Source organism: Gracilinanus agilis, chromosome 2 (genome assembly GCF_016433145.1).
Source record: "Gracilinanus agilis isolate LMUSP501 chromosome 2, AgileGrace, whole genome shotgun sequence".
NCBI classification, from domain to species: domain Eukaryota; kingdom Metazoa; phylum Chordata; class Mammalia; order Didelphimorphia; family Didelphidae; genus Gracilinanus; species Gracilinanus agilis.
The window spans coordinates 216,083,438-216,109,354 of NC_058131.1; the positions used below are offsets into that span (position 1 = coordinate 216,083,438).

Below are 25,917 nucleotides of genomic sequence, written 5' to 3' on the forward strand. Positions count from 1 at the left end.
TCCTCTGGTTGCCTCATCCTATTTGCAATAATTATGAACAGTGTTTCTCCTGACTTACAAACACTCACAACACTGCATGAAATAATAAAAGTGAAAAAAAAAATGAATCATCTGAATCCAGTCTCTGCTCACTTGGCTAAATGTTATTCCTCAACTCCATACTGAAAGAACAGAGAGAAAATTTGCCTACTGTTGATAAGCAGGCAGACCCAAGGATCCTGCAAGCCTGGAACTTAATATCAAGAAAGGCACAGGCAGCACGACTGAAAACACTGGATTTAAAATTTGTGATCCTCCTGCATATCCTGATGATATACATTAGTCTATATGCAGGAGCTATCATTCATATCTGCTCCTGGGCAGCTGCTAGATAAATTTATAATTTTGCTTTTATTTTCAACAGCTACTAAGAGAAAATGCTTTTAGTAGGAACACTTTTGGTGACATGACATTCGAGATCATTATTACCACCGTACCTGTACCAGATAGTTTGACAAAGTTATCATCCCCAATATGCTTAGTTCATGTTTATTTTTTTCTTATCCTTCTCAAGTTCATGTCCATAGACTCATAGAATCATAGGATCATAAATTTAAAGCTAAAAGTAACAGTGGCCATTGAGCACAATCCTCTCTTTTTTCAGAAGAAGAAACTGAGGCACATAGAAGTAACTTGCCTAGAGATTTACAACTAGTAAATGTATGTGGCAAGATTCAAACTCAGGTCTCTTGACCTCCCCAATACTCTACATACTCCACCACCTTGCAACCTCCATTTATTTCATTCCATTAAATTAAAAGACAGAGACTTGATGGGTTACCGAGATCTTTAGATCAGCAACTCTAGGAATGAGGCTATGCAAAGGACAGAGGATGATGAGTCTAAGATACTATAATTTTGCAGTCCTTGAAGACCACAAGGCAGACCATTTTACTTCCGAGTGGGTGAGTACAGGAGTAAATAAATATCATCTGTGGATGACCTCATGGTGACAGAATGCTTCTCACAGGAAGGAAGTATTTCTCATCCTAATGTCTATAAATTATAAATGCATGCCTTCTAGGATTAAATTGGGCATGTCATTCGAATTCAGCCATCTGTCTTCTGCAAATGCAAACTAACTGGGAATTCATGTAATGAATTTATAATTTATATGTTTAAATTACAAAAAATCAAGTTATCAAGCTATATTGTCCCGCCATTAGCAAGCTCATTAAGCTGTGAAGAGTTGGCTGAAAGAAATATTGTTGAGGTGCCAAAAGGTAGTTACCATCAAAAGTCCTTGAAGAAAGGGTAAGACAACAGGATCTTGAAGGTGCTAAAATTCTATTCAATATGAATCAATTCAAAGGTTATCTATTAAAGGCTTATTTGCCAAGCACTATGCTACATCCTGGGAATAAAAAGACCAAAAAGAAATAGTCCTTGGTCTGAAAAAATTCATAAAGAAGAAAAGAAAGTATACACACAAAGTATAAAAAATATATAACACTCCTCTCCAGTCTATTCTTCCCACTTACATTCACACTCTCAGGCTGGGTCCCCAAGGGACGATTGCTTTCTTGGATTCTAGAGGTATCCCAGTGGATAACTACCCTTCTTATTTTTATTCAGGAGCCCACATTAGTGTGCTTCCCTTTGATAATGAAAAAAAAAATTTAAGCAGCTGCTTTGGAAGGCATTCACTAAGTAAGAATAGTTCATGCAAAACATTCTCCCCTTCTAAAAACACAAACAAACAGACCTGGAATGCACTGTCCCAAATATACACATAATGATTATAGGAGAGAAGAGGTTCAAACTTAAGCTACAACGGTAATAAGACACACGTTAGGAAAGATGTATAGCTAACACAACTCACTGCTCTTCAACTGAGGGACCTGAGAGGCCTTTCTCTCTTTAAAGAACAATAAAAGAATTAAAATTTCAGTGTGGCTTTTCTATCATGTTTGATGGAGCAGTGAGCTAGAATATTCTCCGTTACACAAATTATATACATTTGGAAAGGAGGCTAACAATGGAATGGTTTTTATTCAGCCACGTCCAACTCTTTGTGACCTTATTTGAATTTTCTTGACAGATAAACTGGAGTGGCTTGCCATTTCTTTCTGTGGTTCATTTTACAGAGGAGAATCTGAGGGAAACAGGGTTAAGTGACTTGACCAGGGTCACACAGCTAGTAAACATCTGAGGTCAGATTTGAAATCAGGAATGTGAGTCTTCCTAACTTCACCCCTGGCACTCTATCCATTATGCCACCTAAACACAAACCCTTGCATTGTAGAAAAAGTGACTTAGGTGATAAGTTGTCACTAGGCCTAAAGTCAAGAAAACTCAAATTCAGCCACCTAGATTTACTATCTCTGTAACCCTGAGAAAGTCACTTAATCTATATTTATCTCAGTTTACTCATATGTAAAATTAGGATAATAATAGTAACTACCTCTCTGGATTGATGTGAAGACTAAATAAGATAATAACTATAAAGTTCTTAGCACAATGCTAGGTAGATAGTAAGTTTTATGTTAATATTAGGTATATCATTATTAATAATTATGGTGATGATGGTGATGATATAGTTATTCTCAGTGCTTAACACATTGCCAAGCATAGAATAAGCATAACATATGATTTTTCATTATGAAGGAGATTGCCTGGCCTCTGTCTTACCCCACCGAGTAACTATTCCCATAACCCAATTCTGAGGTCAAATATAGTACTCCTTCACTCCCTAGGTCTGAAGTCAAAACAAATTCACAAAGTCCAACCAGTATTTTTCATCTTCCAATTAACCTTGATCTGGACCTTTGAGAGGTGGCAGCATTTCTGACTCTAAATCTGAAATGACAAAAATGAAGTTTCTTCACTTGGAAAAGTAAAATAAATCTTTTTTTTTTTTTTTTTTTTTTGTATCTAGCTTGAGAATTAGGTCAGGAAGCACCATTCAGGGCTGAGTAATGTGTATCATCTGTGCATGAAAAATGAAAATTTGAACATTTTTCCAGGCCTATTTTGGAAATTTTATATTGAGGTTCAGAGGATCCCACCAATACTGGTACAGAAAAGTCTTGCTCTCTGAGCAGATGGTTCTCTGATAGTTCTGGTCATCTAAATAAGATCAAATCATCCTTTCAGTCTTCACCATTTTTAACTAGAAAGTATCTCCTTTCTTTCAGTAGATACAAATCCTTTAAGGACACACTTGGTTACCCTTTAAACCCTCTAACAACAATCCCTTCCTCTTCTGGAAATGGATTAGGGATTAAGTGGTTTCTCTTCAGCCTGAGATCTAAGGTTATCTTTCATAAAGCCTGCCAGTTTGTGCATTAGTGGCTACCATTAGAAATGGAGAAATATCCTGAGAGTTTGTTACTAAACCCTTGACAAGAGGATTTTACAGATTCAAGCCACATCCTTTCAAGCTCTAACTGGGATCACTTGTGGTAGGTAAGAATAATAGCTATTTATCCATTTATTAAAGGAGGTCTTATGCTTTTGGTATGGCATGATAAACCACACTTTAGCACTGAGGTGTGTGAACCACAGACAGAGATTTTCAAATGTTAAAGTTTTAAGCTCTCTATTTCCCTGGCTTCCATGATACCATGTTCTGTTGGCTTAGTTCCAAGCTCCCCTGACCCCTTCTTCCTAGTCACTCTTTAGTTGACCTCTTTCCTTTAGCCTTACAACTATATGTTCTTCCCATGCCCACTTCTCAAGGCTAAGCCTTTTTGTTCTTTTCTCTTTCAAATACATGTCCACTTTGATGGCTTCCCCTTCCTCCTTTGTTGGGAAATACCCACTTTTCTATCTCTATCCCATCACTTCTCTCATATGTCCTAGTTCTATATTTCCAACTACTATAAGATATCTCCAACTGGATATTTTATCATCACTACTAACTCAACATGTCCAAAACAGAGCAACTCAACTAACCCTCAACTTGGATTCACTTATCACCTTTTCCATTTGCTACAGCGACACCACCATCTTTGCAATAAACATCTTAGAACCAGCTTTGAGACTTCATCTCCTACATCTAAGTCTTTCGAAATGTTGTCGGATTTGACCCTTCTGCTCTATTTCTATCACCTCCACTCTAACCCACATTTTCCACACCTCCTACCTAAACTTTGAACTTAATTTCTTTACATCCAGTTTCTCTTCATTCTAAAATGTACTCCATACCATTTCAATTAATCAGCTTTCATTTATTATGTATCTACTATCTGCCAATAACCGTGCTAAACTCTGAAAAATATAAAGAAAGACAGCCCTGCTCCCCCCCCAAAAAAACCCCAGCCCCTGAAATCAAAGATTGTAAATCCTAATGTGGGAGAGAACATGCAAACAATTATGTACCAACAGGATATATATAAGATCAAATGGAAAATGAAGACATTAGCATTAAGTTGGTTCAGAAAATGTTTCTTGCAGAAGCTAAGACTTTAATTAAAACTTGCAGGAAGCCACAGAAGTAAGGAGGTGGAGATGAGGCTATAACTGCAAAACAGCTATTGGATTACCACCACTAACACCATTTCTCTCCACCTGATAAACAATGGTTCCTTATATACCACATCAATTCCAGAGAGAGCCCTGAGTTTTCAGTTCCTCTGTAGTTGAATCCTCTGCAGTACTCATCCAATGTGATTTCCTCTTACTACCCAATATATAGCACTTGAAACTATGAGCTTCCTGCATGCATGATTTGTACTTTATATGGCCTTGCACAGAATAAGTGCTCAATCTTTTTGAATGAAAGCACTATCTTGGTTCAGCCTCCTACTTATGCTCCAAATATGTTATCATCATTCTACCTCCAAACAACCTCTTTTCCTCATCTCCATGCCAGATGTTCTCTTCAGCTTTCCTTTCTTCTACTTATCTGATTGTCGTTGATCCCTTTAGACCCAGATCAATCACCATATTCTTCATTAAGACTCCCCTAATTACTAAGTCTACTAAGCCTTATTGCACATGTAGTTAATACCTTGCATTTTGGCACATAAATCCAGGGTAGTGTGATACAATGGGGAAAAAGTACTAGATACAGAGTGAAGAGATTTGTGTTTAAAACCTACCTCTTGTTCACTACCAGTGTGACTCTGGGAAGATCTGTTAAACAACCTGGCCCTCTATTTCTTCATCTGACAAAGGACTTTGGACTATTTGGCCTCTAGCATCCATTCCAGTTCTCAATTTACGATTCTATGATTTTCTAAATGCTCTTGTCTCCTTGCTAGTTTGGTGAGCCTCTGAGACACACAAAGTGTGTCTTGTGCTTCTTTTCCCATCCTGAGCTCTTTATTGTTGGGGCTCAGTAAATATTAATGACTTATTGATTACCAGATTGAATCATCAAGTGGATCTAACCCAAGATTCATCAAACAACAGAGAGAGTCTCTCAGTATCATTTTGGTTGGTTAGGTTTTATTTCAGACACATTCCAGTGGTTTCCAAAAGGATTATTTTCATATATCACAAAATGACTGAAGGCAGGTCCCCATTCTGCTTGAGGTTGGCAGAGTGAGTATTGAGCCAGCCTCTGTTGTACTTTGAAAGAGGCAAACAATAAATGTAGCACTTACCCAACAATATGTTCAAAAACTGGTAAATGAGAGAGTACCAGTGCATTAAAGAGTTTTGCCTCAAGGAGAGACTCAGGAGACTTAGGACTCTGCAGGGATTCTTTGGATTTCACTGGGCTCCTTCAGAATACATTCATCCCATTGTCTTACAGTGCTTAAAGCCAGAGGGTGCCTCTAATGTTTAACCTACATCTCTCCTGCCATAATTTAAGGCATTTGCTCTTCCTAAGTTGTCCTTAGAAGAAAGAATAAATCATCATATGTGATTATGTGCATTAACCCTTAAGACTGTTGTGAAATCTCCTTGAATGCGATTTACTTTAGCTCACAGAAACAATCACACTGGTTCTTTGCATTTAGGGTCTGTTTCTTTGTTTTTCTCTCTCCATGTTCTTATGTTCTGTGTTGCAAGTGAGCTGTGGAATTCCAAATGGAGAACAAGACAGAGTAGCCCATGCTAAGGATGAAAGAAATATTGCCTTGTGATAATGAAACTCCTCCAACATCATGCCTGCCAGGTTTTTTGTTTGTTTGTTTGTTTGAAAATAGCCCTGAATGAGAACACTTACAACCAGGAGAGGGTAATTGGACTCTCCCCTTAGATGTCAAAATGTAGAGAATACTGACAGGGTACCTGAACCTTTAACAGGCAGAAATAATTGACTTTAGCAAGACTTAGAAGCTACTTGCTTCTCTTCCCACTCTTCCTTGAGGAAGCCACAATGCAGTCTGGTTCCCCACCTTGTTCAGTATCCTTTACCCTTTCTCTCCCTAAGTTGGTTTCCTCTCTAATAGTCTTAGGATACTCAATGATCTCTGCACATTGAGCTAGTGTCCCATGGTTGCTACCCTCCCTCCAGCAGTGAGCCAGAGAAACACTTTTCTCTCCATCTTAATTGGAACTATTGTCCTGGACTTCCCTACTCCAACTACATTTGTCTTCAAAAACTGATTTTAGGGGCCACTTCCTATTGCTTGCTTTTGGCACATTTTGGAGTGGTCCTGGCACAAAATAAGCTTTTTATGGCTCCAAAGCCTAGAATCCAAACTGGAAAAGACCTCAGTGGTTGACAATCCACTTTGTACCTGACCAAGCATCTCATCTTCTTTATATCTCCAACAAGGTGATGTTGTTTCCATTTGAAAATCCACCATGATCAAATCCTCACAGAAATCCAATTCTAGCCCTAAGACTATGCTGTTGTTTTCCTTTCAAAGGTAACTAAGTGTAAAGAAAGAGAATATTAGGCCTGGATTCAGTGAGACCTGAATTCAAATGTAATCTTGGATACTTCTTAGTTGTATCTCCCTAGGCAAGTCATTAAACCTCTTTCTGCCCCAGTTTCCTCAACTATAAAAAAGGGATGATAAAAGCACTCACTTTCCATGATTGTTTTGAGGTGAAAATGAGACATTTATAAAGTACTTAGTATAGTACCTGAAAGGCAGTAGGTGTCTAATAAATGCTTATTTCTACCATCTACCCATTTCTCCTAATTCTACTCTAGTCAAGCAGAGTGAATCAAATCCCTCTTTTATATTATAGCTTTTCACTAACATGAAGGCAGTTCTCATGTTTCCTTCGCAGACCGCTTCCTTCTTGAGTTTTTCTTTTTCATTTGAAGCATTTTTTTCCCCAGCATAAATATTCCCTTCAACAGATACTTAAGGAAATGGCATGGACAGGTTACCGTGTCCCTCATTCTGGATCTTGTTGGTCTGCATGCTGCCTAGCATAGCTTTTGAGATTTTGGTTGCCTTATCTAACCACTGAATTATCTTGAGTCTACTAAACTCCACAGGGACAAACTCCCCATTCAGTCTGTTAGAACCACCAGATGTTTTCCTGCCTTTGCTTATGGAAAGGGAGGCTCTTTCTACCATCCCCTGGTACTGTTTATTTTACTCCCTAAGGATATTATCCCCTAGATTCCTGTTGCATATTTCTATCTCCTAACTCTTCTGTTGTTAGGGTTACTTTGACCCATATCTTAAAAGTGTGAATAATTCTACTGAATTTAGAATCAAAATTATCCTGCTTATATTTTTTAAGGAAATTATCTACAAAGCAGATACTTGAATTTCTACCCTTATTAGACAAATACATAATGCATTGGATAGAGTGTTCGGTCTGGATTCAGAAAGATCTGAGTTCAAATTCAGCCTCAGATATTTATTAGCTATGTGATCTTAGGGAAATCATTGAACATATTTGTGTCAGTTACCTCAAATGCAAAGTGGAGATAATAGCACCTACCTTACAGGGTTGTTATAAAGATCAGGTGAGATAATATTTGTAAAGCTCAGTATCTGACACAAAATAGGCGCTATATAAGCTATTACTGTTGTCACTGTTAGTTTTTACCATTATTTATTACTATTTACTATTTTACTACTGTTATGTTTATTGGGGAGAAAATTACTTGTTAACCTTAAGTACAACACTGAGCAGGTAGCAGATGAAGTGCTTGACCTGGAATTAGGAAAACCTAACTTCAAATCCCAGATCTAATACTTCTTAGCTGTATAATCATGAACAAGTCAATCAACCTCTCTGTGACTCAGTAAACCCTTATCCTGGGGCAAACTGATTCCTCAGAAGAAAGTAGAAAATTGTGACATCACATCATTCAACCTGGGAGCATCCTGTTTATTTCAAATAATTGGCTTATAGACTTAACACTGAAATAAAATTAATTTATCATCTAGTTAGAGTCTTCTTTTTGTAAATGATGAAACAGAGACAGAGAGGTTTAGTGATTTATTAAAAGTTAAATAAATAATCAGGTGTAGAGTCAGGATCTGAACCTGTCTATCTGACTCTAACCAATAGTCTGTTCACTGAAATATTTGTTTACCATAGTCCTTGTTTGGCTACAACTATTTGGGGTATAGAGGGAAGCTGGGCTGCACAATGAATAGGGTGCCAGTCTTTTTGACTCATCTTCTTGAGTTCAAACCTGCTTTCAGACACTTACTAGTTGTGTCACCCAGTGCAAGTCACTTGATCCCATTTGCCTCAGTTTCTTCATCTGTAAATTGAGCTGGAGAAGAAAATGGCAAACTGTTCCTTTACCTTTGCTAAGAAGACCCAAAATAGGGTGAAAAAATGACTCAAAATCAACAAATCAAGGTATAACCTCATTGAGGATGTATTATTATTTTTTATGCGGACTCTTGTGGTATTACTTAGAACAGTGGAGCAGTTTTTTTTCTTCTTTTTTTCCTGAATGGTCTTCAATGTGCTTTTCCAAGATCACCTTTACCTAGCTGGCAGAATTAAGATTAGAAGATAGGACTTGATAGATCCCAAGGCTCCTTAAAATCAGATATTAGGCCAACTTTCTTAAATGGCCCTGATCAGACCTGCCGGATATAGCAACTACTACCAATCCCCAACCTCACAACAGAAACTTTACCAACAACTGTTTCGGGGCCCCGAACCATGTTCAGTACACACGATCTACAATATAAGGATACTTCATTCAACTATTGTCAACTTGCAGCTTCTTACATATAATTGGCAGTGGAAACAACAATTATTCACAGTCGTTATATAAATTATAATATTGATAAATGCACCACAGTCTAATATGGAAGAACCCAAGGGCCAATTACTTTATTTTTTGAAGGTACCCATAGATCTCCAAAATTAGAACAAACCCATGGGGCCAGCCACCTTTATCACTGCAGGGACACAAGGACTTTCTTCTTTTATCACTCCCTTCTTAAAATATGCTGTTATAGTGGTTTCTTTTGAATCATAAGCATGTTAACATGGTCATTGGGGCTAGGAAAGTCAGCTTAGTATTTTTAAAAGGGTACTGAGGGGGCAGCTGGATGGCTCAGTGGATTGAGAGCCAGGCCTAGAGACAGGAGGTCCTAGGTTCAAATCTGGTCTCAGACACTGCCTAGGTGTGTGACCCTGGGCAAGTCACTTAACCCCCATTGCTTAGCCCTGTAACAAATAAAATTAATATAGAAGGATATATATATATATGTATAAAAGATATTAGGGTTTAAAAAAAGGGTACTGAATTTGAAGTTAAATGTTTCTCTTAAGAGTCTATCTATCTATCTATCTATCTATCTATCTATCTATCTATCTATATACATACACACACACACACACACGCACACACACACACACGGAAAAATAAAGAGTTATCAGAAAAGATTCTAGTCTGGACAATAAAAAGGAAAGCTTGATGGGACTTGGGGGTTTTGGGGAAACTTCTGAGGGATCAAGAGGTAAGGAGGGAGAAAAGGTGATGGGAAGGAATAAAAATTCTAGTTTCAATTCAGTCATCCTTCCCCTAACCTTCTCCCCTTCTGTAAGAAGCAAAGAGAAGATGCAATTAAACTTTTCAGAGTGAAGATTAGTTATCTGCTTAAGCAGATTGTACTCAGAAATCTGGAGTCCAGAACACACTTTTTTAGTAAATTGGAATAATGTTAGTATGTGAGGGACACAGCATACATCTTGTTCATCTCCCAAGGTTTGAGCTTCAATAGGAGTCATCCTAGAAGGATAGTTACATGAAAAAATAAACCCTCCAGCCCATTGTCTTTTCCTAGCTCCAAGAAACTATAAATAACCACATTGCCCAAAGACAGAAGTTTCCTATTACACAAGACCCAGTAGCTTGCCATGAGGAAGCACTTTCATCTACAACCTCACTTACCTTTAAGGAGGCATGGCTATCTTTGCCACCAGCAATCACAACTTCTGCCATGTCTTCGGCATCAGATGACCGCCCATGGATGAATAAAGCTGGGCCAACTTCTGATATGTTTTTCAGAGCAACTAAAGCCCCATCAGGCTTCACCTTGAAGTAGGGGCTGGAGACATCAAATCTCAGCTTGTCATTCCCTTTACAGTCATTGAATGTCACTGAAAAGAAGCATATAGGAGAGAACATGTTAGCAAAGATCTCATTTTGGGCTCTTTGAATCTTCTTGCTTAGGGTTATATTCAAAGGTGGGCCATACTCAAACTGTATTGAGAACTTTTCTGCAACTCCATTTACACCCATAAGCTCCACTGACAGACATATCTTTCATTTATCAATCAAAAGAGAAAATGGTTATTTTTTTTGTGCCATAGGTAGCCACGAAACCTGTCTTTTGAACCTTTTTTCTTCCTTCCTTCCTCCTTCCTTCCTTCCTCCAATGAATCAAAGTAAAGCCACAACATAGAATGAATTTCTTTTCTTCCAGGCCATTAAGTAATCCCCACTTAAATGCCGACCTATACTTAGGTGCCCAAATATCCTTGGATAGCACCCAAAGTAAAATGTAAATCATAGTTTGTCCAACAACTTGGCACTGAGACATTAGGCTCTTAATTGGCATGCTTTTATTCTTAATATTAAAAATTATTTATACCCTTACCTTCTGTTTTAGAATCAATACTGTATAGTATTTCCAAGGCAGAAGAGAAGTAAGGGCTAGGCAATAGGAGTTAAGTGATTTGTCAAAGGTCACACAGCTAGGAAGTATCTGAGGTCACATTTGAATCCAGGACCTCTCATCTCTAGACCTGGCTCTCAATACACTAAGCCACCTATTTTCATCATATTTTTATTCCACTGTATCAACCAACTGCTAAGACTTTACATTTCTCAGAAACTTTCTCCTTTCTTCCATCTCATTGTGATAATTGAGATTAACGAAGACATGGACACGAGCACTTCCTGGAACTAAACTCTAAAGAAGAGGAAACAACCTTGTTTTTATCATGACCATTCCCATTCATCAGACAAAGTGACATTGCTAAATAGCAGAGTAGGGCCCTGGCTCCTCCAGTTGCCTTTGTGAAGGTTCTATCTCTGAGAGATAAATCCCCAAGGATAGTAAAGAAAACATCAGTGTCAGAGTAAAAAGAAGAAATTCCCAGAGCAAACCGCATGCCACAGTTCACCAAGCGCTTTGCCAGTTTGAAGCTAGTATCAATGGAAATGCATTTGCCTATTTATTTTCTCTTCTGTCTGCCTTTTAAGTCTCCCTTCATGATTGAGACCTGTTAGGCTGTTGTTGTTATGACCATAGTCTTCCTGGTGTTATAGTCTCTCTTAATCTCAATCCTTATCCTCATTTTTTTCCCTATTGAGGTTGCTACATTTTCTTCACAAAATTGTGTTTGCATTAATTAAACCTCCTTTGTCTACTCAAGGTAAGAGTGAAATCAATCTGGGGCTTACTCAGCTAGGTGGCACAGTAAATAGAACATCAGGCTTAGAGTCAAAAGGACATGAGTTCCCATCTGGTCTCAGACACACAGGGTAATTCCAGACAAGTCACTCCACTTCTGTTTCCCTAAATTTCCTTCAAATATAGCTATATAGCATCTACCATTCAGGTTTGTTGGGAGGATTATATGCGATAATATTTGCAAAGAACTTCACACAATACCTGTAATGCAGTAAGCACTGAATAAATCTTTCTTCTCATTCCTTAACTCCTTTTTTCTTTTTTTCCTTTTTTCTTCCTCTCTCCCTTCCTTTTTTCAATTTCCTTGATTTGAAACATCAAATATCAGCTTGTTGTTATCCTTCCTTCTTTCCTTGTTCTTTTCCTCCTTTCCTTCTTTACTTCTATCTTCCTCACTCTTTCTTCAAAGTTTATGTGCTTTTCTCTCAATTAATCAATCCATAAAAATTTGTTAAACACCGAAAATGTGGCAAGTATTATGCTAAATGCTGAAGATACAAAAAAAAAGAGGAAAAACTAATCCCTACCCTCAAGGAGATTACAGTCTAAAGGGGGAGACAATAAGCAAGTAAGTATGTACAAATAATAGGATAAACAAAAAGTAAATAAGAGAGGGGGGAAATGGAACAAGTGTGATAGATAAGATCTAAGTTCAAATCCTGGCATTGCTACCTATCAGTTGGGTGATCTCAGGCAAGCCCCTGGCCCTCTATGTGCCTTACCTTTCTCCTGTGTTAAATTAGGATTTTCTACTGGAATACAGTGATCCCTCACCTATCATTGGAGTTATGTTCCAGAGACACCAACTCCCCAAACCCACCCTATGATAGGTGAAAATCCACAAAGTAGAGGGACAACAAATAGACCAATGCTACAGTCACTTAGCCAGTGAGTGCCCAGGATACAGAACAGGGTTGTGATTGGTAGCCTTTCATTCCATCAGCCAATTTGGCAAATTTGCTCAAATGCTAGTGGTGTACTACATTTCCATTGTTATAGTACAGTATTCATCCACAAAAATCCTCCAAAATAGTGAAAACCCATGACAAAGAATTAGATTTTTTTTAAACCCATGATACAGTGAAGCTATGATAAATGAACTGTGATATAGCTAGGGATGACTGTATTCCTAAATTATCTTACAGGTTTTACATATTATGACCCTAGGATTCTAGTTCCTATCCCATGGCACTTCAAAAGTGTTTACAAAAAAAAAAAAAAAAAAAAAACATAGGGAAGTGGCAGCTAGGTGGTTCAGTGGATAGAGCACCAAACCTAGAGGCAGGAGGTTTGGAGTTCAAACTGGACTCTGATACTTCGTAGCTATGTGACCCTATGCAAGTTATTTAAACCCAATTGCCTAATCTGTACCTCTCTTCTGCCTTGGATCCAATACTTGGTATCAATTCTAAAACAGAAGGTAAGGGTTTAAAAAAATACATAGGGTCACCAGGAAAAGTAAGCTTAGGTAACACTGAGCTTTAACATTAGGACAGAGATTTCAGAAAAATACATCATTTGTTAACTGGCCTTTGGTTGCCAGTTCAATGAGATGAACATTTTTATCCAACGAGATTAAGACAGTGAGGCTTTATCAGCAAATTGCAGAGATGGGGCTCTGATTCTACTGGCTTTTAAATATTAGTATCTGGAAAATAAGAAGGGATTTTTTATTCCTTGTATGTATATCTCTAGTGCCAAGCACATGGTAGGAACTTTATAAATATTTATTGATTAATTGACATTCATTATTGATAACTCCTGTGAGTCAGTGTTATATGAATCAGAACACACAAAATGAGATCCTTTCTATGTAAAATGAATTGTCTTAACCTTCCAATGTGAAGAACAGGTTCTGACTGGGAAGTTATCCTTAACCACATTAAGGAAGAGTGGACCCTAGAGGGATAAGTCTTCTCAGTATGTCAAATTGCCATCTCCTTGCCAAAACACTGGCCTCGACTAGATCAGTGATTTTATGAGCATAGGGAATACATTGTTTGTATATGAAGTAAAATTTATTATTGCTGGATTTAGGTTAAGGAGAGTTGGGTTGAAATCTCAGCTCTGTAATGTATTGTCCAGGTTTGTGATCTGAGACAAATTGCTTCTTCCTGAAATTCTATTTGTCTGTAAAATGGGAATAATGCTATTTTAACTACATCACAAACTTATTGAGCAAAAAGCATATTTGCTACCTTTAAGTAAAGCCCTATATAATGTGAGCTATTAATATTGTAGGTGTAAAGGGGACCCATCTGGTTAGAGCTGCAGAGAAGTAGGGCAATATTTGTCAGATCCAGCGTTGCTAAGAGTTTTCTTACATATGTGGAAAGGCTGGGGACTTTACATGGCTCTGTTGTTAGCAGACAAAAGCATGATGGGAGTTGAAAGGAATTTACTCTCTTCAACCTAAATATCAAGTGGGCTTTGGGGAGTTCCTTTTGAGGGGAAGCAAAGTTGTCAGAATCAGATTTTCACCTAGGACTTTTTTTTCCTTTAGGCCAAACAAAAGAGCTGAAAATATTCTCATGGTAATTAGTAGTACCCTGTTTTAGAGCAAGGCAGTTTCCCAGCTCCCATTGTCAGCATGCTGTAGTGGTGGTATTCTGATTATTTTTCTTGTTCTTGTTATTTGAGGCTTAAGTGGCACTTAACAGGACTTGCTGTGCAATCAAGACTTAAAAATGAGGAAATTGTTTCATAGAGAAATTACTAGTGCAGAATTGAACAGTTAGTGCCTCCAACACTAGTGTGCTGACCATTAGAACCCTCCCATGGCTTAGTCTTACCTTCCTTTGTTCTTGTACCTTTTGCCCAACACTCTATCTCTATCATTAACCATGACACTGAGAGCCTTCCCACTCCTTTATTGGTAGGTCACTGGAAACAGCTACTCCACAGAAACCTAGAATGGTAGGAATGGAAACCTTGCACTAAACTCTTTGTTCCTCCTACCTTAAGGCTCTCGTGATGATAAAATAGTGTTCTCAGAAATGAAAGAGATTAAAAGGGTAGGATGGGATAGTGGATAAAGCACTGGGTTTTTCATCTGGAAAACTTAGGTTCAAGTCCAAATTTGGACATTTAGCAGCTATGTGACCTGTTCAAATCTTTTAACTATTCTTGCCATTAGGATCCTCATCTATAAAATGGGTTTGGTCTGGGTGGTATCTAAGGTCCATTCCAACTCTAAATCCATGATCCTATACCTCAGGAGCCAGTTAGTCCAATGCCTGTAAGTGAATCCCTTTCTAGATCATTGCTGGCCAAATAATTCTCCAGCACTTGTTTAAAAAGGTCTAATAGGAAGAAACTACTTACTAAGGTGGCCAATTCCAACTAGAGGTGGTTCTAAGAAGTCTTCCCCCCAACCCCCCCACATCAATGTGAAAATGCAAAGGTTTATTTTTTAAAACTATTTAAAAGGCACTATATAATTTTAAGGTATCCTTTTTTTCTTTTACTTTGTTTCAACAAGCGCACACTGCCAGCATCAGTAGAAGTAACGGAGATAGATATATCCCCAGATTTCTTTCCCTTCCCTCCTACCTCCCACCCCACAGGAGCACTTAACAAGCAACCCTGAAGTCTAAAACCAAATGCTCAGCCTGACTGTGATCTAGGCCAGGGAGAGGGGGAAGGAAAGAGAATCTAGGAAAGGAAAGATTTAGGAGGAAATCATTGTTAGAAAAGCTTTTCCCCAAATAAATACATCAGGCTTGTATTTCAGACCTAAACCTTTTAGAATGGATCAGTTTTCACAGTTGAGCAAAAGTCTACATGAGTAATATCTAAAATGTGGATCTGAAACATCTAAAGGGTTCTTATAACCAGAGAGCGATTTCATCCTTTTTCTCCAGGAGAAATGGGACCTTCTCTCACACTGATTCCTATCTCGCTTCATATTCTCCTAACAGCTGCATTTTGATGCTATCATGCTTAGATCACTTTCCAATATTATTAACTGTATTGATGCTGCCAAAATGTCAGTATTTTTCCAGCCCTTAAATCGAGATTAAGCCCATACATTTCAAGGCTACAAAGCACAGAGAACAAATTAAGTATGAAATTAAGGATTTTTATGTCCAATGATTAAATAAACAAAATTACTTCATAATCAGCAACTCAACTGGTCTGTATTCCATCATGGCATCAATGTCCCTCCTCTCTTTTAAGCCAGCTTTATGATTTCATATGTATAGGAACCATTTCATGAAGAAATGTCCACCAATGCAAACCTTTTCTGAAACTTTTAATCTCTGAGATCTTCTGGGGTCACTAAGAGATTAAAAACATATGCAGATTCACTTAGCTAGGAAGTGTTTTAGGATTAGGAACTAGCTCTTCCAGGCTCCAAAGCCAACTCTCTATTTTATCACAGTGTTTCTCAGTACTCCCACCATCACTGATTTTCATATATTGGATATTAAGTACATAGACACAACACAATTTAGTTCAACAAAAATTCATTGAGTGTTTCTGATATGACTGCACTAGATTCTCTGGAGACAGGAAGATGAGTAAGACCCAGGTCCTGCCTTCAGGGTGCTAAAAAGAGAGAACAAGACAAGTATATTGGCCTCTAATGTAAAAGTGGTAGAAGTACTGAGACCTCTTAGAAAGGTACAAAGTCCAAGTAAAGCTCAGAGAGAGATGCCACTTCTAATTGGAGGGAATAAAAGGAAAGTGTCCAATCACATCATGCTATGAGGATTTGTTAAATTCTTACTACATGCCAGACCTTGTAAATACAATAAAGGCTAAAGATAGACCCTGCTCTCAGGAAGCTAGCATTTGATCCAGGCCTTGAAGGACCAGTGACATTTTTAACAAATTGGAGAATGAGCAGCATGAGGTGGAGGAGAGAGGGTAACAAGATAACTTAGACTGCAGTAGTTCCCAAACTTTTTTGGCCTACCAACACCTTTTGAGGAAAAATATTACATAGCGCCCCTTGTCACATACTATCACTGCCCCCTTACAGTTATTCACCACCCCCAAATGCACCTGTGGCCATCACTGCCCCATATGGATTGCTGCAGCACCACCAGTAGGCGGTGGCGCCCACTTTGGGAATCACTGACTTAGAGGAACAATATTTCTGTCTTCAAATATGTGGCAGAGTCATCAGAAAGAGGGATTGCACTAGTCTCAAAAAATCCAAAGGCCAGAAGTCATATCAATGAGAGGAAATTAGAGCAAGGCTGACCATTTTTTCAATAATTTTTAATAAAATTTTCAATAATTGTATTCTGACATTTTGCAAACCATGTTCCCTCCTTCCTTCCCACCTTTCCTCTTCCCCAAGATGGCAGATAATATGATATAGGTAGTATATGTGTTATACAATACAAATGTCAATATTCATCATGTTGTGAAAGAAGACATCTGTTGCTTACACTAAAGAAATATTCAAGGAGAAAATAGTGAAGAATGGCATGCTTCAGACTGCATTCAGAATTCCTCAGTTCCTTCTCTAGTATTAAATAGCCTTTTCCATCATAAGTCTCTTGGAGTTGTCCTGGATCCTTGCTTTACTGATAATAGTTGTCATTCACAGTTGATCATCATACAATATTGTTGTTATTGTATACAGTGTTATTCTGGTTCTGCTCACTTCACTTTTCTTCAGTTCATATGAATCTTTCTAGGTTTTATTTAATTATCTTATTCATTATTTTTTATGGCACAATAGTACTCTATTAAAATCACATACCACAACTCATTCAACCATTTCCCAATTGATGGACATACATCACTTCATTTTCTAGTTCTTTGATGGTGTAGAAAGAGCTGCTATAAATATTTTTCACACAAGTAGGTCCTTTTCCCCTATCTTTAAACTCTTTGGAATGCGACCCTGGTATTTGCATTGTTGGGTCAAAGGGTATGCATAATTTTATGGCCCTTTGGGCATGTTTCCTAATCACTTTCCAAAATGGTTGTACCCATTCACAGCCAACACCAACATTGTACTAAGGTCTCAATTTTTCTACATCCCCTCTAACATTTATCATTTTCCTTCAGATCACTTCAAAATAAGGAAAAAATTTCCTACAGGGTTTTATGAAATTATAATGGACTATGAGAAGTGGTAGTAAGTTTCCTTATCATTAAGTAGATTCTTGAGGAACATATTTCAGAGCCATTGTGTGTATATGTGTGTGTTTGGGGGTGGAGGAGGAATCTTGATTGTGATATGAGATCAGATTCCTTCAGAGACTATACATTCCAAGTGAAAAGAATATCAATAGCAAAGATAAGATAAGGAAAAGAAGGTTATCTCTGGGCCCATAATGAATGATTCAGTTTGTTCAAAGCTAATGCCTTGTGGAAGAAAATAGTGAAAGAGATTGAAATATAAAATTAGGGCCAAAGAATGGAGCCTTGAATGCTAGGCTAAGGATTCTGCATTTTATTTGTCAGTCAGTTGTAAGCTGCAAAAGAATTTTGAGCTAGGGAATGATCAGAATTGCATTTCAAGAAGATGAATCTGGCAGTGTAGGTGAAAGACAGAATACAGAAGGGAAGAATTTTGAATCAGCAAGTCAGTTAGGGGATAATTATGGAAATCCTGATGAAAAGAGATGGAGGACAAGACTTGAAGCTGACTATATAGCAAATTGGATTGGGGGAAGGTTCAGCAAGCTGATATTGTTTTGTACTGACTTTGAGGGGTCAGTGGGATAAAGAATGCAAGATTGAGGTTCACTGGAGAAGTTAGAGCTGAAGAGACTGATTTGAGAACCACCTGCACAGAGGTGATCACCTATTTATAAAATTTGAAGAGGTAATATAGTCTAACTCCTTCATTTGTGAGATGAGCAAGCTGAGGCCAAGGGAGATTAAGCTGTTTGCACAAGGTCACCCAGGCAGTTATCTTTGGTTCCCAATTGTGGAGAGGAATTTCAGTAGAGTGGTGGCAATATAAGCCAGACCACAAGGAGTAGAGGTAACAAGAGAGGTGCATAACTCTACATCTACAATTTTCTCTGCTATGTATTTTATCAAAGCAGAATTTAAAACAGCTTTTTTAAAGGCTCAATAAACTGTGGATTGGAATTTATTGGAATCAATGGTTCAGTATTACCCTTCTAGGCAGTTGCTCAGAGCCTCAGCAGGAGAGAGGAGGAAGAAAATGCTCAGGAGATGGGAGGGCACAAGCAAACTGGAACAGTGGACCCCACTCTGTGTTTCAATTATATTTTCACTGGGTTTTCGCCCTTGATGTCCTCTGGGCTTAATCCAAACATTATGACAACAGGAATTGTATTTGGGAGAGAAAACTAAGATTGAAACAGGAAGTTTTGCACATGAATTTGAAGAGTTTAATTTTCTTGACCTTGATCTTGGGATATTTGATTCAGTTCTTTTTGAATTTGCTCTTTGTGAATGGAAATTCAAGAGGGGAGATATTTGAAAACACAGAAATGAGTGAGACAACAGTTTATTAAAGCAGGTTCCAAGAAATGCATGAAGATGTGATATGTTTAAATATATCTGAAAAATGTCATTTGTACCTTCTGTTGTACACTGGAATAAATCAGACCTTATTCTCTGGATATTCTCTTACAGGTATGTATGTGTAAACCAGCCATTCTATGCTATCCACTCTCCTTTAGGCCGTCACTTCCTGATTCATCCATTTTATTTTAGTCACTCTTTCAAACAGTGAACACAAAGATTCAGGCAAATGGAATCCTATTCTATCAAAATTTTTGGAAATTGACATTATCAGACTGAAGGACTTTTACTAGCTAATAGAGAGCTAGGACTACAAACCCAAGCAGGGGAGTATGAGGAGAGTTCAGGTGCTCTTTGCTGGACAATGGAATCAGAGAGGACCCAAGGTTTTGAACATGGGTCAGTGGGTCAATTTCCCTTGGAGGTACCAGCTGGGTTTTGGTTAGAGATACTTCTTAAATATTACAACTACTACTGATGATGATAATGAATAAAGTGAAAGATAAAGAATTTTCCCTGTATTTCCTAGTAAAGAAAAGACATTCATATTAACCAGAAAAGATCATATCCATAGCATCCTGTTCAATCAAAATACTAGGCTATCATACCACTGCTGAGTTTATACTCCAAAGAGATCATAAGAAAAAATACTTGTACAAAAATATTTATAGCCACACTTATTATGGTGGCAAAAAAAAATGGAAAATGATGGGATATTTATCAATTGGGGAATGGCTGAACAAATTGTGGTATCTGATGGTGATGGAATATCATTGTGCTCAAAGGAATAATGAACTGGAGGAATTCCATGTGAACTGGAATAATCTCCAGAAACTGATGCAGAGTGAAAGGAACAGAACCAGGAGAACATTGTACACAGAGACGGATACATTATGGCACAATCGAAAGTAATAGACTTTTCTACTAGCAGCAATATAATGATCCAGGATAAATCTGAGGGACTTATGAGAAAGAATGCTATCTGCATTCAGAGAAAGAACTGTGGGAGCAGAAACACAAAAGAAAAACAAATGCTTGATCACTTGGTTCAAGGGGGATATGACTCTAAAGGATCACCCTAGTGCAAATGTTAATAATATGGAAATAGGTCTGGATCAATGACACATATAAAACCCAGTGAAATTGTTCATTGGCTATGGGATGGAATTGGGAGGAGGGAAGGGAATGAACATGAATCATGTAACCATGGAAAACTATTTGAAATTAATTAATTAAATAAATGAACTTAAAAAAATACTAGCCTATCTATCTATCTATCTATCTATCTATCTATCTATCTATCTATCTATCTATGTATCTTTATTTAACTCTAACTTTTTCTCTTAGAATCAATATTGTATATTGCTTCCAAGGTAAAAGAGTTGGTGAGGCCTAGGTGGTTGAGGTTAAGTGATTTGCCCAGGGTCCCACAGGGAAGAAATGTCAAAGCCCAGATTTGAATCCAGGACCCTCCCGTCTCTAGACCTGGTTCTCAATCCACTGAGCTACCCAGCTGCCCACAGTAAGCATTTTTTAAAATGCTTGTTGTATCTAATTGAACAATTTCATTAGATTAAAGCTTAGTGGAGAAATGAATACAGTGTCATGAAGGTTTTAAGGAGTAAAATATCTTACAACTAGAAATGGAAAGAGGAAATTAGAAATGGTTTAATGAAAGAAAAGAATAGAGAAAATGCAGTAGTTATTTTTGGGGGGTGAGTAATAAAGATTATCTCATTTAGAGTTATTATAACTAATATGACATTTTAAAAGTACAAAGTAACAACTATAAGTATAGCTTACTTTACCAAATAAATTTGTTTCTTGTAAAGCCCAATTCTGTGTATTCCATCTTTTAAAAAATGTTTTTCTCATCAACTTCCATTATAAAAATGGAGATACTTTCTCATAGAAAAATATTTTAGTGTATGACTTGGGGGTCATAATAAGATCATATTTAGAAATACAGAAAATGTCTTAGAGCCAACATAGCCAAAGGAAAATGAAATTCCCTTTAAAATAGCATTAATAACATTATTCAGGATGAGGAACAAAATATACATACAAAATAGCTAAAGTTATTTTTTATATTTAGTACAATGGCTTAAAGGTCTAATGGAATGACAACGGCAACAATTCAATTCAACAAACATTTATTAAATGCCTACTAAGTTCAAGGCCCTGCGGATACAAATGGAAGTTAACGAAAGAACATTTTGGACTAAAATCTCTGGGCCTTTATTAAAGTCTCTTCTGCAGTTACCAGTATTGTAAAATAACAGTCTATGTTAGGACCAGTAACCTTTGAGAAAACTCTGAGGTTTTAGGCATGGGTCATTGGACATAGATATAGAGCAGAAAAGATATCATCTCCTTTAACCCCCTCATTTTACAAATGAGGCAATTGAACCCCAGGCAAGTAAATTGTCCAAGGTCACTATGGATAATAACCATGAAAACTGAAATTTGAACTCATTAGTTGAATGGTATCTTTGGGGGGATGTACTATAGGCATAAGAATTGAGAAGGTAACAAATGAAGGGCAATGCTACAATTCCCAACTCCACCCAGCCCCCCAAATTAACAATGGCTTCATGGAATGTTCCTTTAATAAGACTGGTAGGAAAATAACAAAATGATCAATTTCTTCATCAGTAGACACAGTCTTAAGACAGAACCCATCTTTCAGATGACATAGTTCTAGGCAATGCAATATGGGGTAGTATAAAATTTATAATCCCTTCTCTTAAGGATGCCAAGATGGAACCAAAATAAACATGGATACATCCATCTACAGGAATAGCCACATATTTTGCATAACAAATTCCCAACATTACAAGTGATTCATAGATTAAAATTCCCTATAAATAAGTTTAGGGTTCAGCCTGTCACTCCAGGAACATGGATAAGAGAGTGGGCTACAGAATGGGACAGTTAATGGAATGAAAACAAATCTTTTCATGATGCAACATGATAGTATATATTTAGATAAGTAAAATCACAAAAAAAGTTCACATAAATGATCTTAATGATTCAGGAAAAGAAAGATGTTTGGAGGTTTGTGTTGTTCGTTTTTTTTTTTTTTTCATTTTTTATTTTAGTTCAGTCGTTTAGGGAAAGGAGCCCTTAAAACTATGTCCTCCATTTCCACTTTATAGATCCTTTCAGTTTTTACGTATATTCAATGTATATATGTACATAAATTATTACATATATTTATACATATATACATATATAATGTGTAGTGTTTTGTTTTGTTTTTTTATTAAAAGCATTCATTAAAAGATAGCTGTCTGCTCCATATGTGACTTTCCCTAAAGCTTCCTGGATCATCGCCTTTAATTTCAGGACCATAAACATATTCAGGTTAAAGGGAAATCTTTCTTTACCCCAAACCCATTAATAAGGAGACAAAACTCTGAATAGATTGTGCATAGAATGATAAATTTGATTTTCACAGATTTGAAATGCAAAAAGCTTCTTTCCATGGAAAAAGAGGATTCCTCTATATTCAGATTCCGCACTATTAGACCTTTCTACTTGTCCTTCCTTCCCTAACTTGGATTCCAGATCTTATAAACAGCTCACCCTCTTCACATTATTCCCTTCCCAACTCTCATTCATGCTTCTGTCCCAAACTGAACTCTTACCACTAATATCTTCTTCTGTCATTGTACTAGAGGAGAGATATTATTAGGAATAGGTCCTGTTCTAGAGGCTTGTAGCTGGCTTAATTTCAAGAAGAGGGACAAAAAGCCTGATCTGGTGACCCAGCTCCTTTCCACATTCCACAATGATCTCTTTCCAGGTTTTCTGAACCAAATAGGCTAGAGAGTAGGACTTGCTGTGCCTGCTGGGATAGCTTCTGTGGTCAAGGAAAGGAGCTGACCAATATGTCAAAGATAGGTCTGAGCAGTTTGCTTAAAGAGAGTCTGTCTCTTCAAAATGAACCTGTCTATGCAAGCAGGACTGTCAGATGTCAAGCTGAAACAAACCAGGAGAGAAACTTTGATGCACGTGAACTTTTTCACAGAATGTTCTGTTCTTACATCTGCCTCTGTCAGTGCGGAGACATTTAGTTATTCACCTCCACTCTAATTGCAGGCAGATGAGATCATCTACCAGCTGTGATTACAAATTGGTTCTGTCGGGTTGACAAGAGCTTATCAGGAAATTAGAATACAATGATCTAGCTTACATTACATGGAGCAGAAATAATTCCTTTATGCATGTACCATTTTTTTTTCTGATGTAAGCAAGAAGATGATCAGCCCCGGTAGGTCATGCCTATTCGTCCCCCGTTGCCAGGAAAACATCTTTATTGGATCAAATACTGTGCCATATGGCCAGATTCTGGCTGCAAAGTTGAGAGCACAGAGTGGGAGTTGTGCCAACCCCTTCTTGGCTCTTTTTGGAAGAAGTTTGATTTTCCTATACATTATTATTATCATCTATATGTATGTATATATCTGCATATACATTATCCTATATGCTATTTCAGGCACCTGGAATAGCCTCCCCTTAGGAAATAAAAATCGAATAGCAAAAGAAGAGTTTCTGAGAGATTTCTCAGGGTATTTCTTTGTTTCCTGTGGATAGGGAGTCTGTGGTTTTGGGAGGAATCAGAGCCTTCCATCAAAGGGGCAGCAGCCTCTGTACCTGGCATATCATCCCCCAGGATCTCCAGTGAACAGTATTAGCACAGCAATGTTAACCCTCCAGGTTTCTATGGAAAGCCTAAAGTACCAGGGTGTATGCTGTTTTTTGACATTCATTCTGAAACATATGCTCTCACACAACTGTGATATTTATGAAAATGGAGCACAGATTTTTTTTTAATTGGTGTGATCTTCAAATAGTTAAAGGCTACAGATGTTGGAATCCAGTAGAAATTAAGAGCATTCATTAAACTATTGATTTTTCAGGTGCCCTGGCTGCAAATGAGAGTCCACATATGTCATACTAGGATAAGTACAGGAAGTCTCTAGCAGTGGGGCAGAGAAATAGTGATAGGGGTACAATTAGATGTGTCTGCTCTATCTTTCCAACACTGGCACTGGTGGCTGAGCCTGTCAATCAGCACAACATGCAAGAACAGTTTAAATTGTTATAGTTGTTGATCTGGCACTGACTGATAACTCAGCCAGCCAGGGCAGGGAGCACAGTGGTTCTTTTGGCTCCTTCTGCTCTTTCCAGCCTCCTCCCCTACTCCTTCTACTCCTTTTCCTCTTCCTATAAAGTCTTAGGCTTAGCACAGTTAGTTAATCAGCCAATAAACGTACCTACTGTGTGTCAGACACTATGTAAAACCTGTCTTCTATGAATCTTTGCCTTGGCTATCCAGAATGTCTGGTAGTTACTCAAATTCAAAAATAGATATGTGATAGCATCCATTTGGATACACCCCAAAAGTGAACATCAACTCCAACATTTTGCATCCTGCCTCACTCTTTTCACAGTTTTCACATAAATTTGCCCCAGAGGGGACCATCCAAAATGCTAGGTCCCTTCATTGTTTTATTTTGGCCCTGCAAGAACAGAGGAGGATTTGAGACTATTCTATTACCAATCCTCACCTTGCTGTGTGATCAGCCAATTGTCTTTTTTTATTTTACAATTTTCTTCCAAAATCCTTTTTCTCTGCTCTACTTAGTTGCTCTTTATCTATTACACATTGAAATCTGCTCATAGCTACCATGCCTTTCCTCATTGTCTGATTGTGATATTCATATTCATTTTCAATTATTTGGAGACTTTTATATTCTATGTTTAACAACCATGTGACAAGTTTACTTATGCCGTTAAAAAACAACAAGTGTGTACACACACACACACCTTGACCTTTGATTCTGGGTATTTGGAGAGCACTTTCCTGGTACAGACAGGCACATAACCTCGTTGTTTTCTTTAATCCAATAAGTAACTGATGGATTACATACCATTACTGGTCATAAAGACTAGCCAGAAAGGTGGGAAAAGGGCTCATATATACAATTTCCTAAATGTCTTCCCAACTTGGATATTACTTTTAATTTACTAATACCCAACCACCCTGATGATATTTGCCATTTAAGAACATATTCTCAAGTGCTTTTGCCTTGCAAATAGCCTATCCATTATCTGTAGTCCTTAACTCTATAGCCAATTAACAATTCAGAAAATGGATATGGCCTAACTGGTATAGGGACGTTCTTTACAGATATATCATTTTGCCAGATACAAGGCAATAATTTAATTTAGATCCTATTCAAAGATGACAGATTACATGAAGTATAAGATGTACACTTTGAAGATAGTTTTATTTGTGAACTTGAGCAAAAACATAAAATAAAAATAGGGCAATCCAAAAGTTTAGTGAGCTGCTTGAGGAAGTACTAGGGTCTTCGCTTCTGTAAGTCTTCCAGCAAAAGTAGATAACTGCTTCTCAGATGCTGTAGAGGTATAAGTTGTTCTCATATAGGCTAGATTCAAAACAGTCTGAAATCTCTTTCTACTCTGATATTATGGGTTCCACATAACCAGGCTCAGTTTCACAAAGACTCTGTGTGAGTGTAAGTGAAATATAATTTTGTCAGTATGAGAAGCCTGTAGTGTGGAAACTTCACCAAGACAAGAAACAATTGATTTATGACTAAATCACAAGGAG

At 37.5% G+C, this 25,917-nt stretch overlaps 1 protein-coding gene across 1 annotated transcript in view; it reads right to left on the reverse strand.

Moving 5' to 3' along the window:
- The window catches only part of CDH13 (cadherin 13), a 1,311,104-nt gene that overhangs the window by 856,594 nt on the left and 428,593 nt on the right, over positions 1–25,917 (reverse strand). The window contains exon 4 of the mRNA XM_044659579.1: positions 10,277–10,485. Coding sequence (XP_044515514.1) covers positions 10,277–10,485 — 209 coding nt within the window. The remainder of the gene's footprint in view (positions 1–10,276; positions 10,486–25,917) is intronic.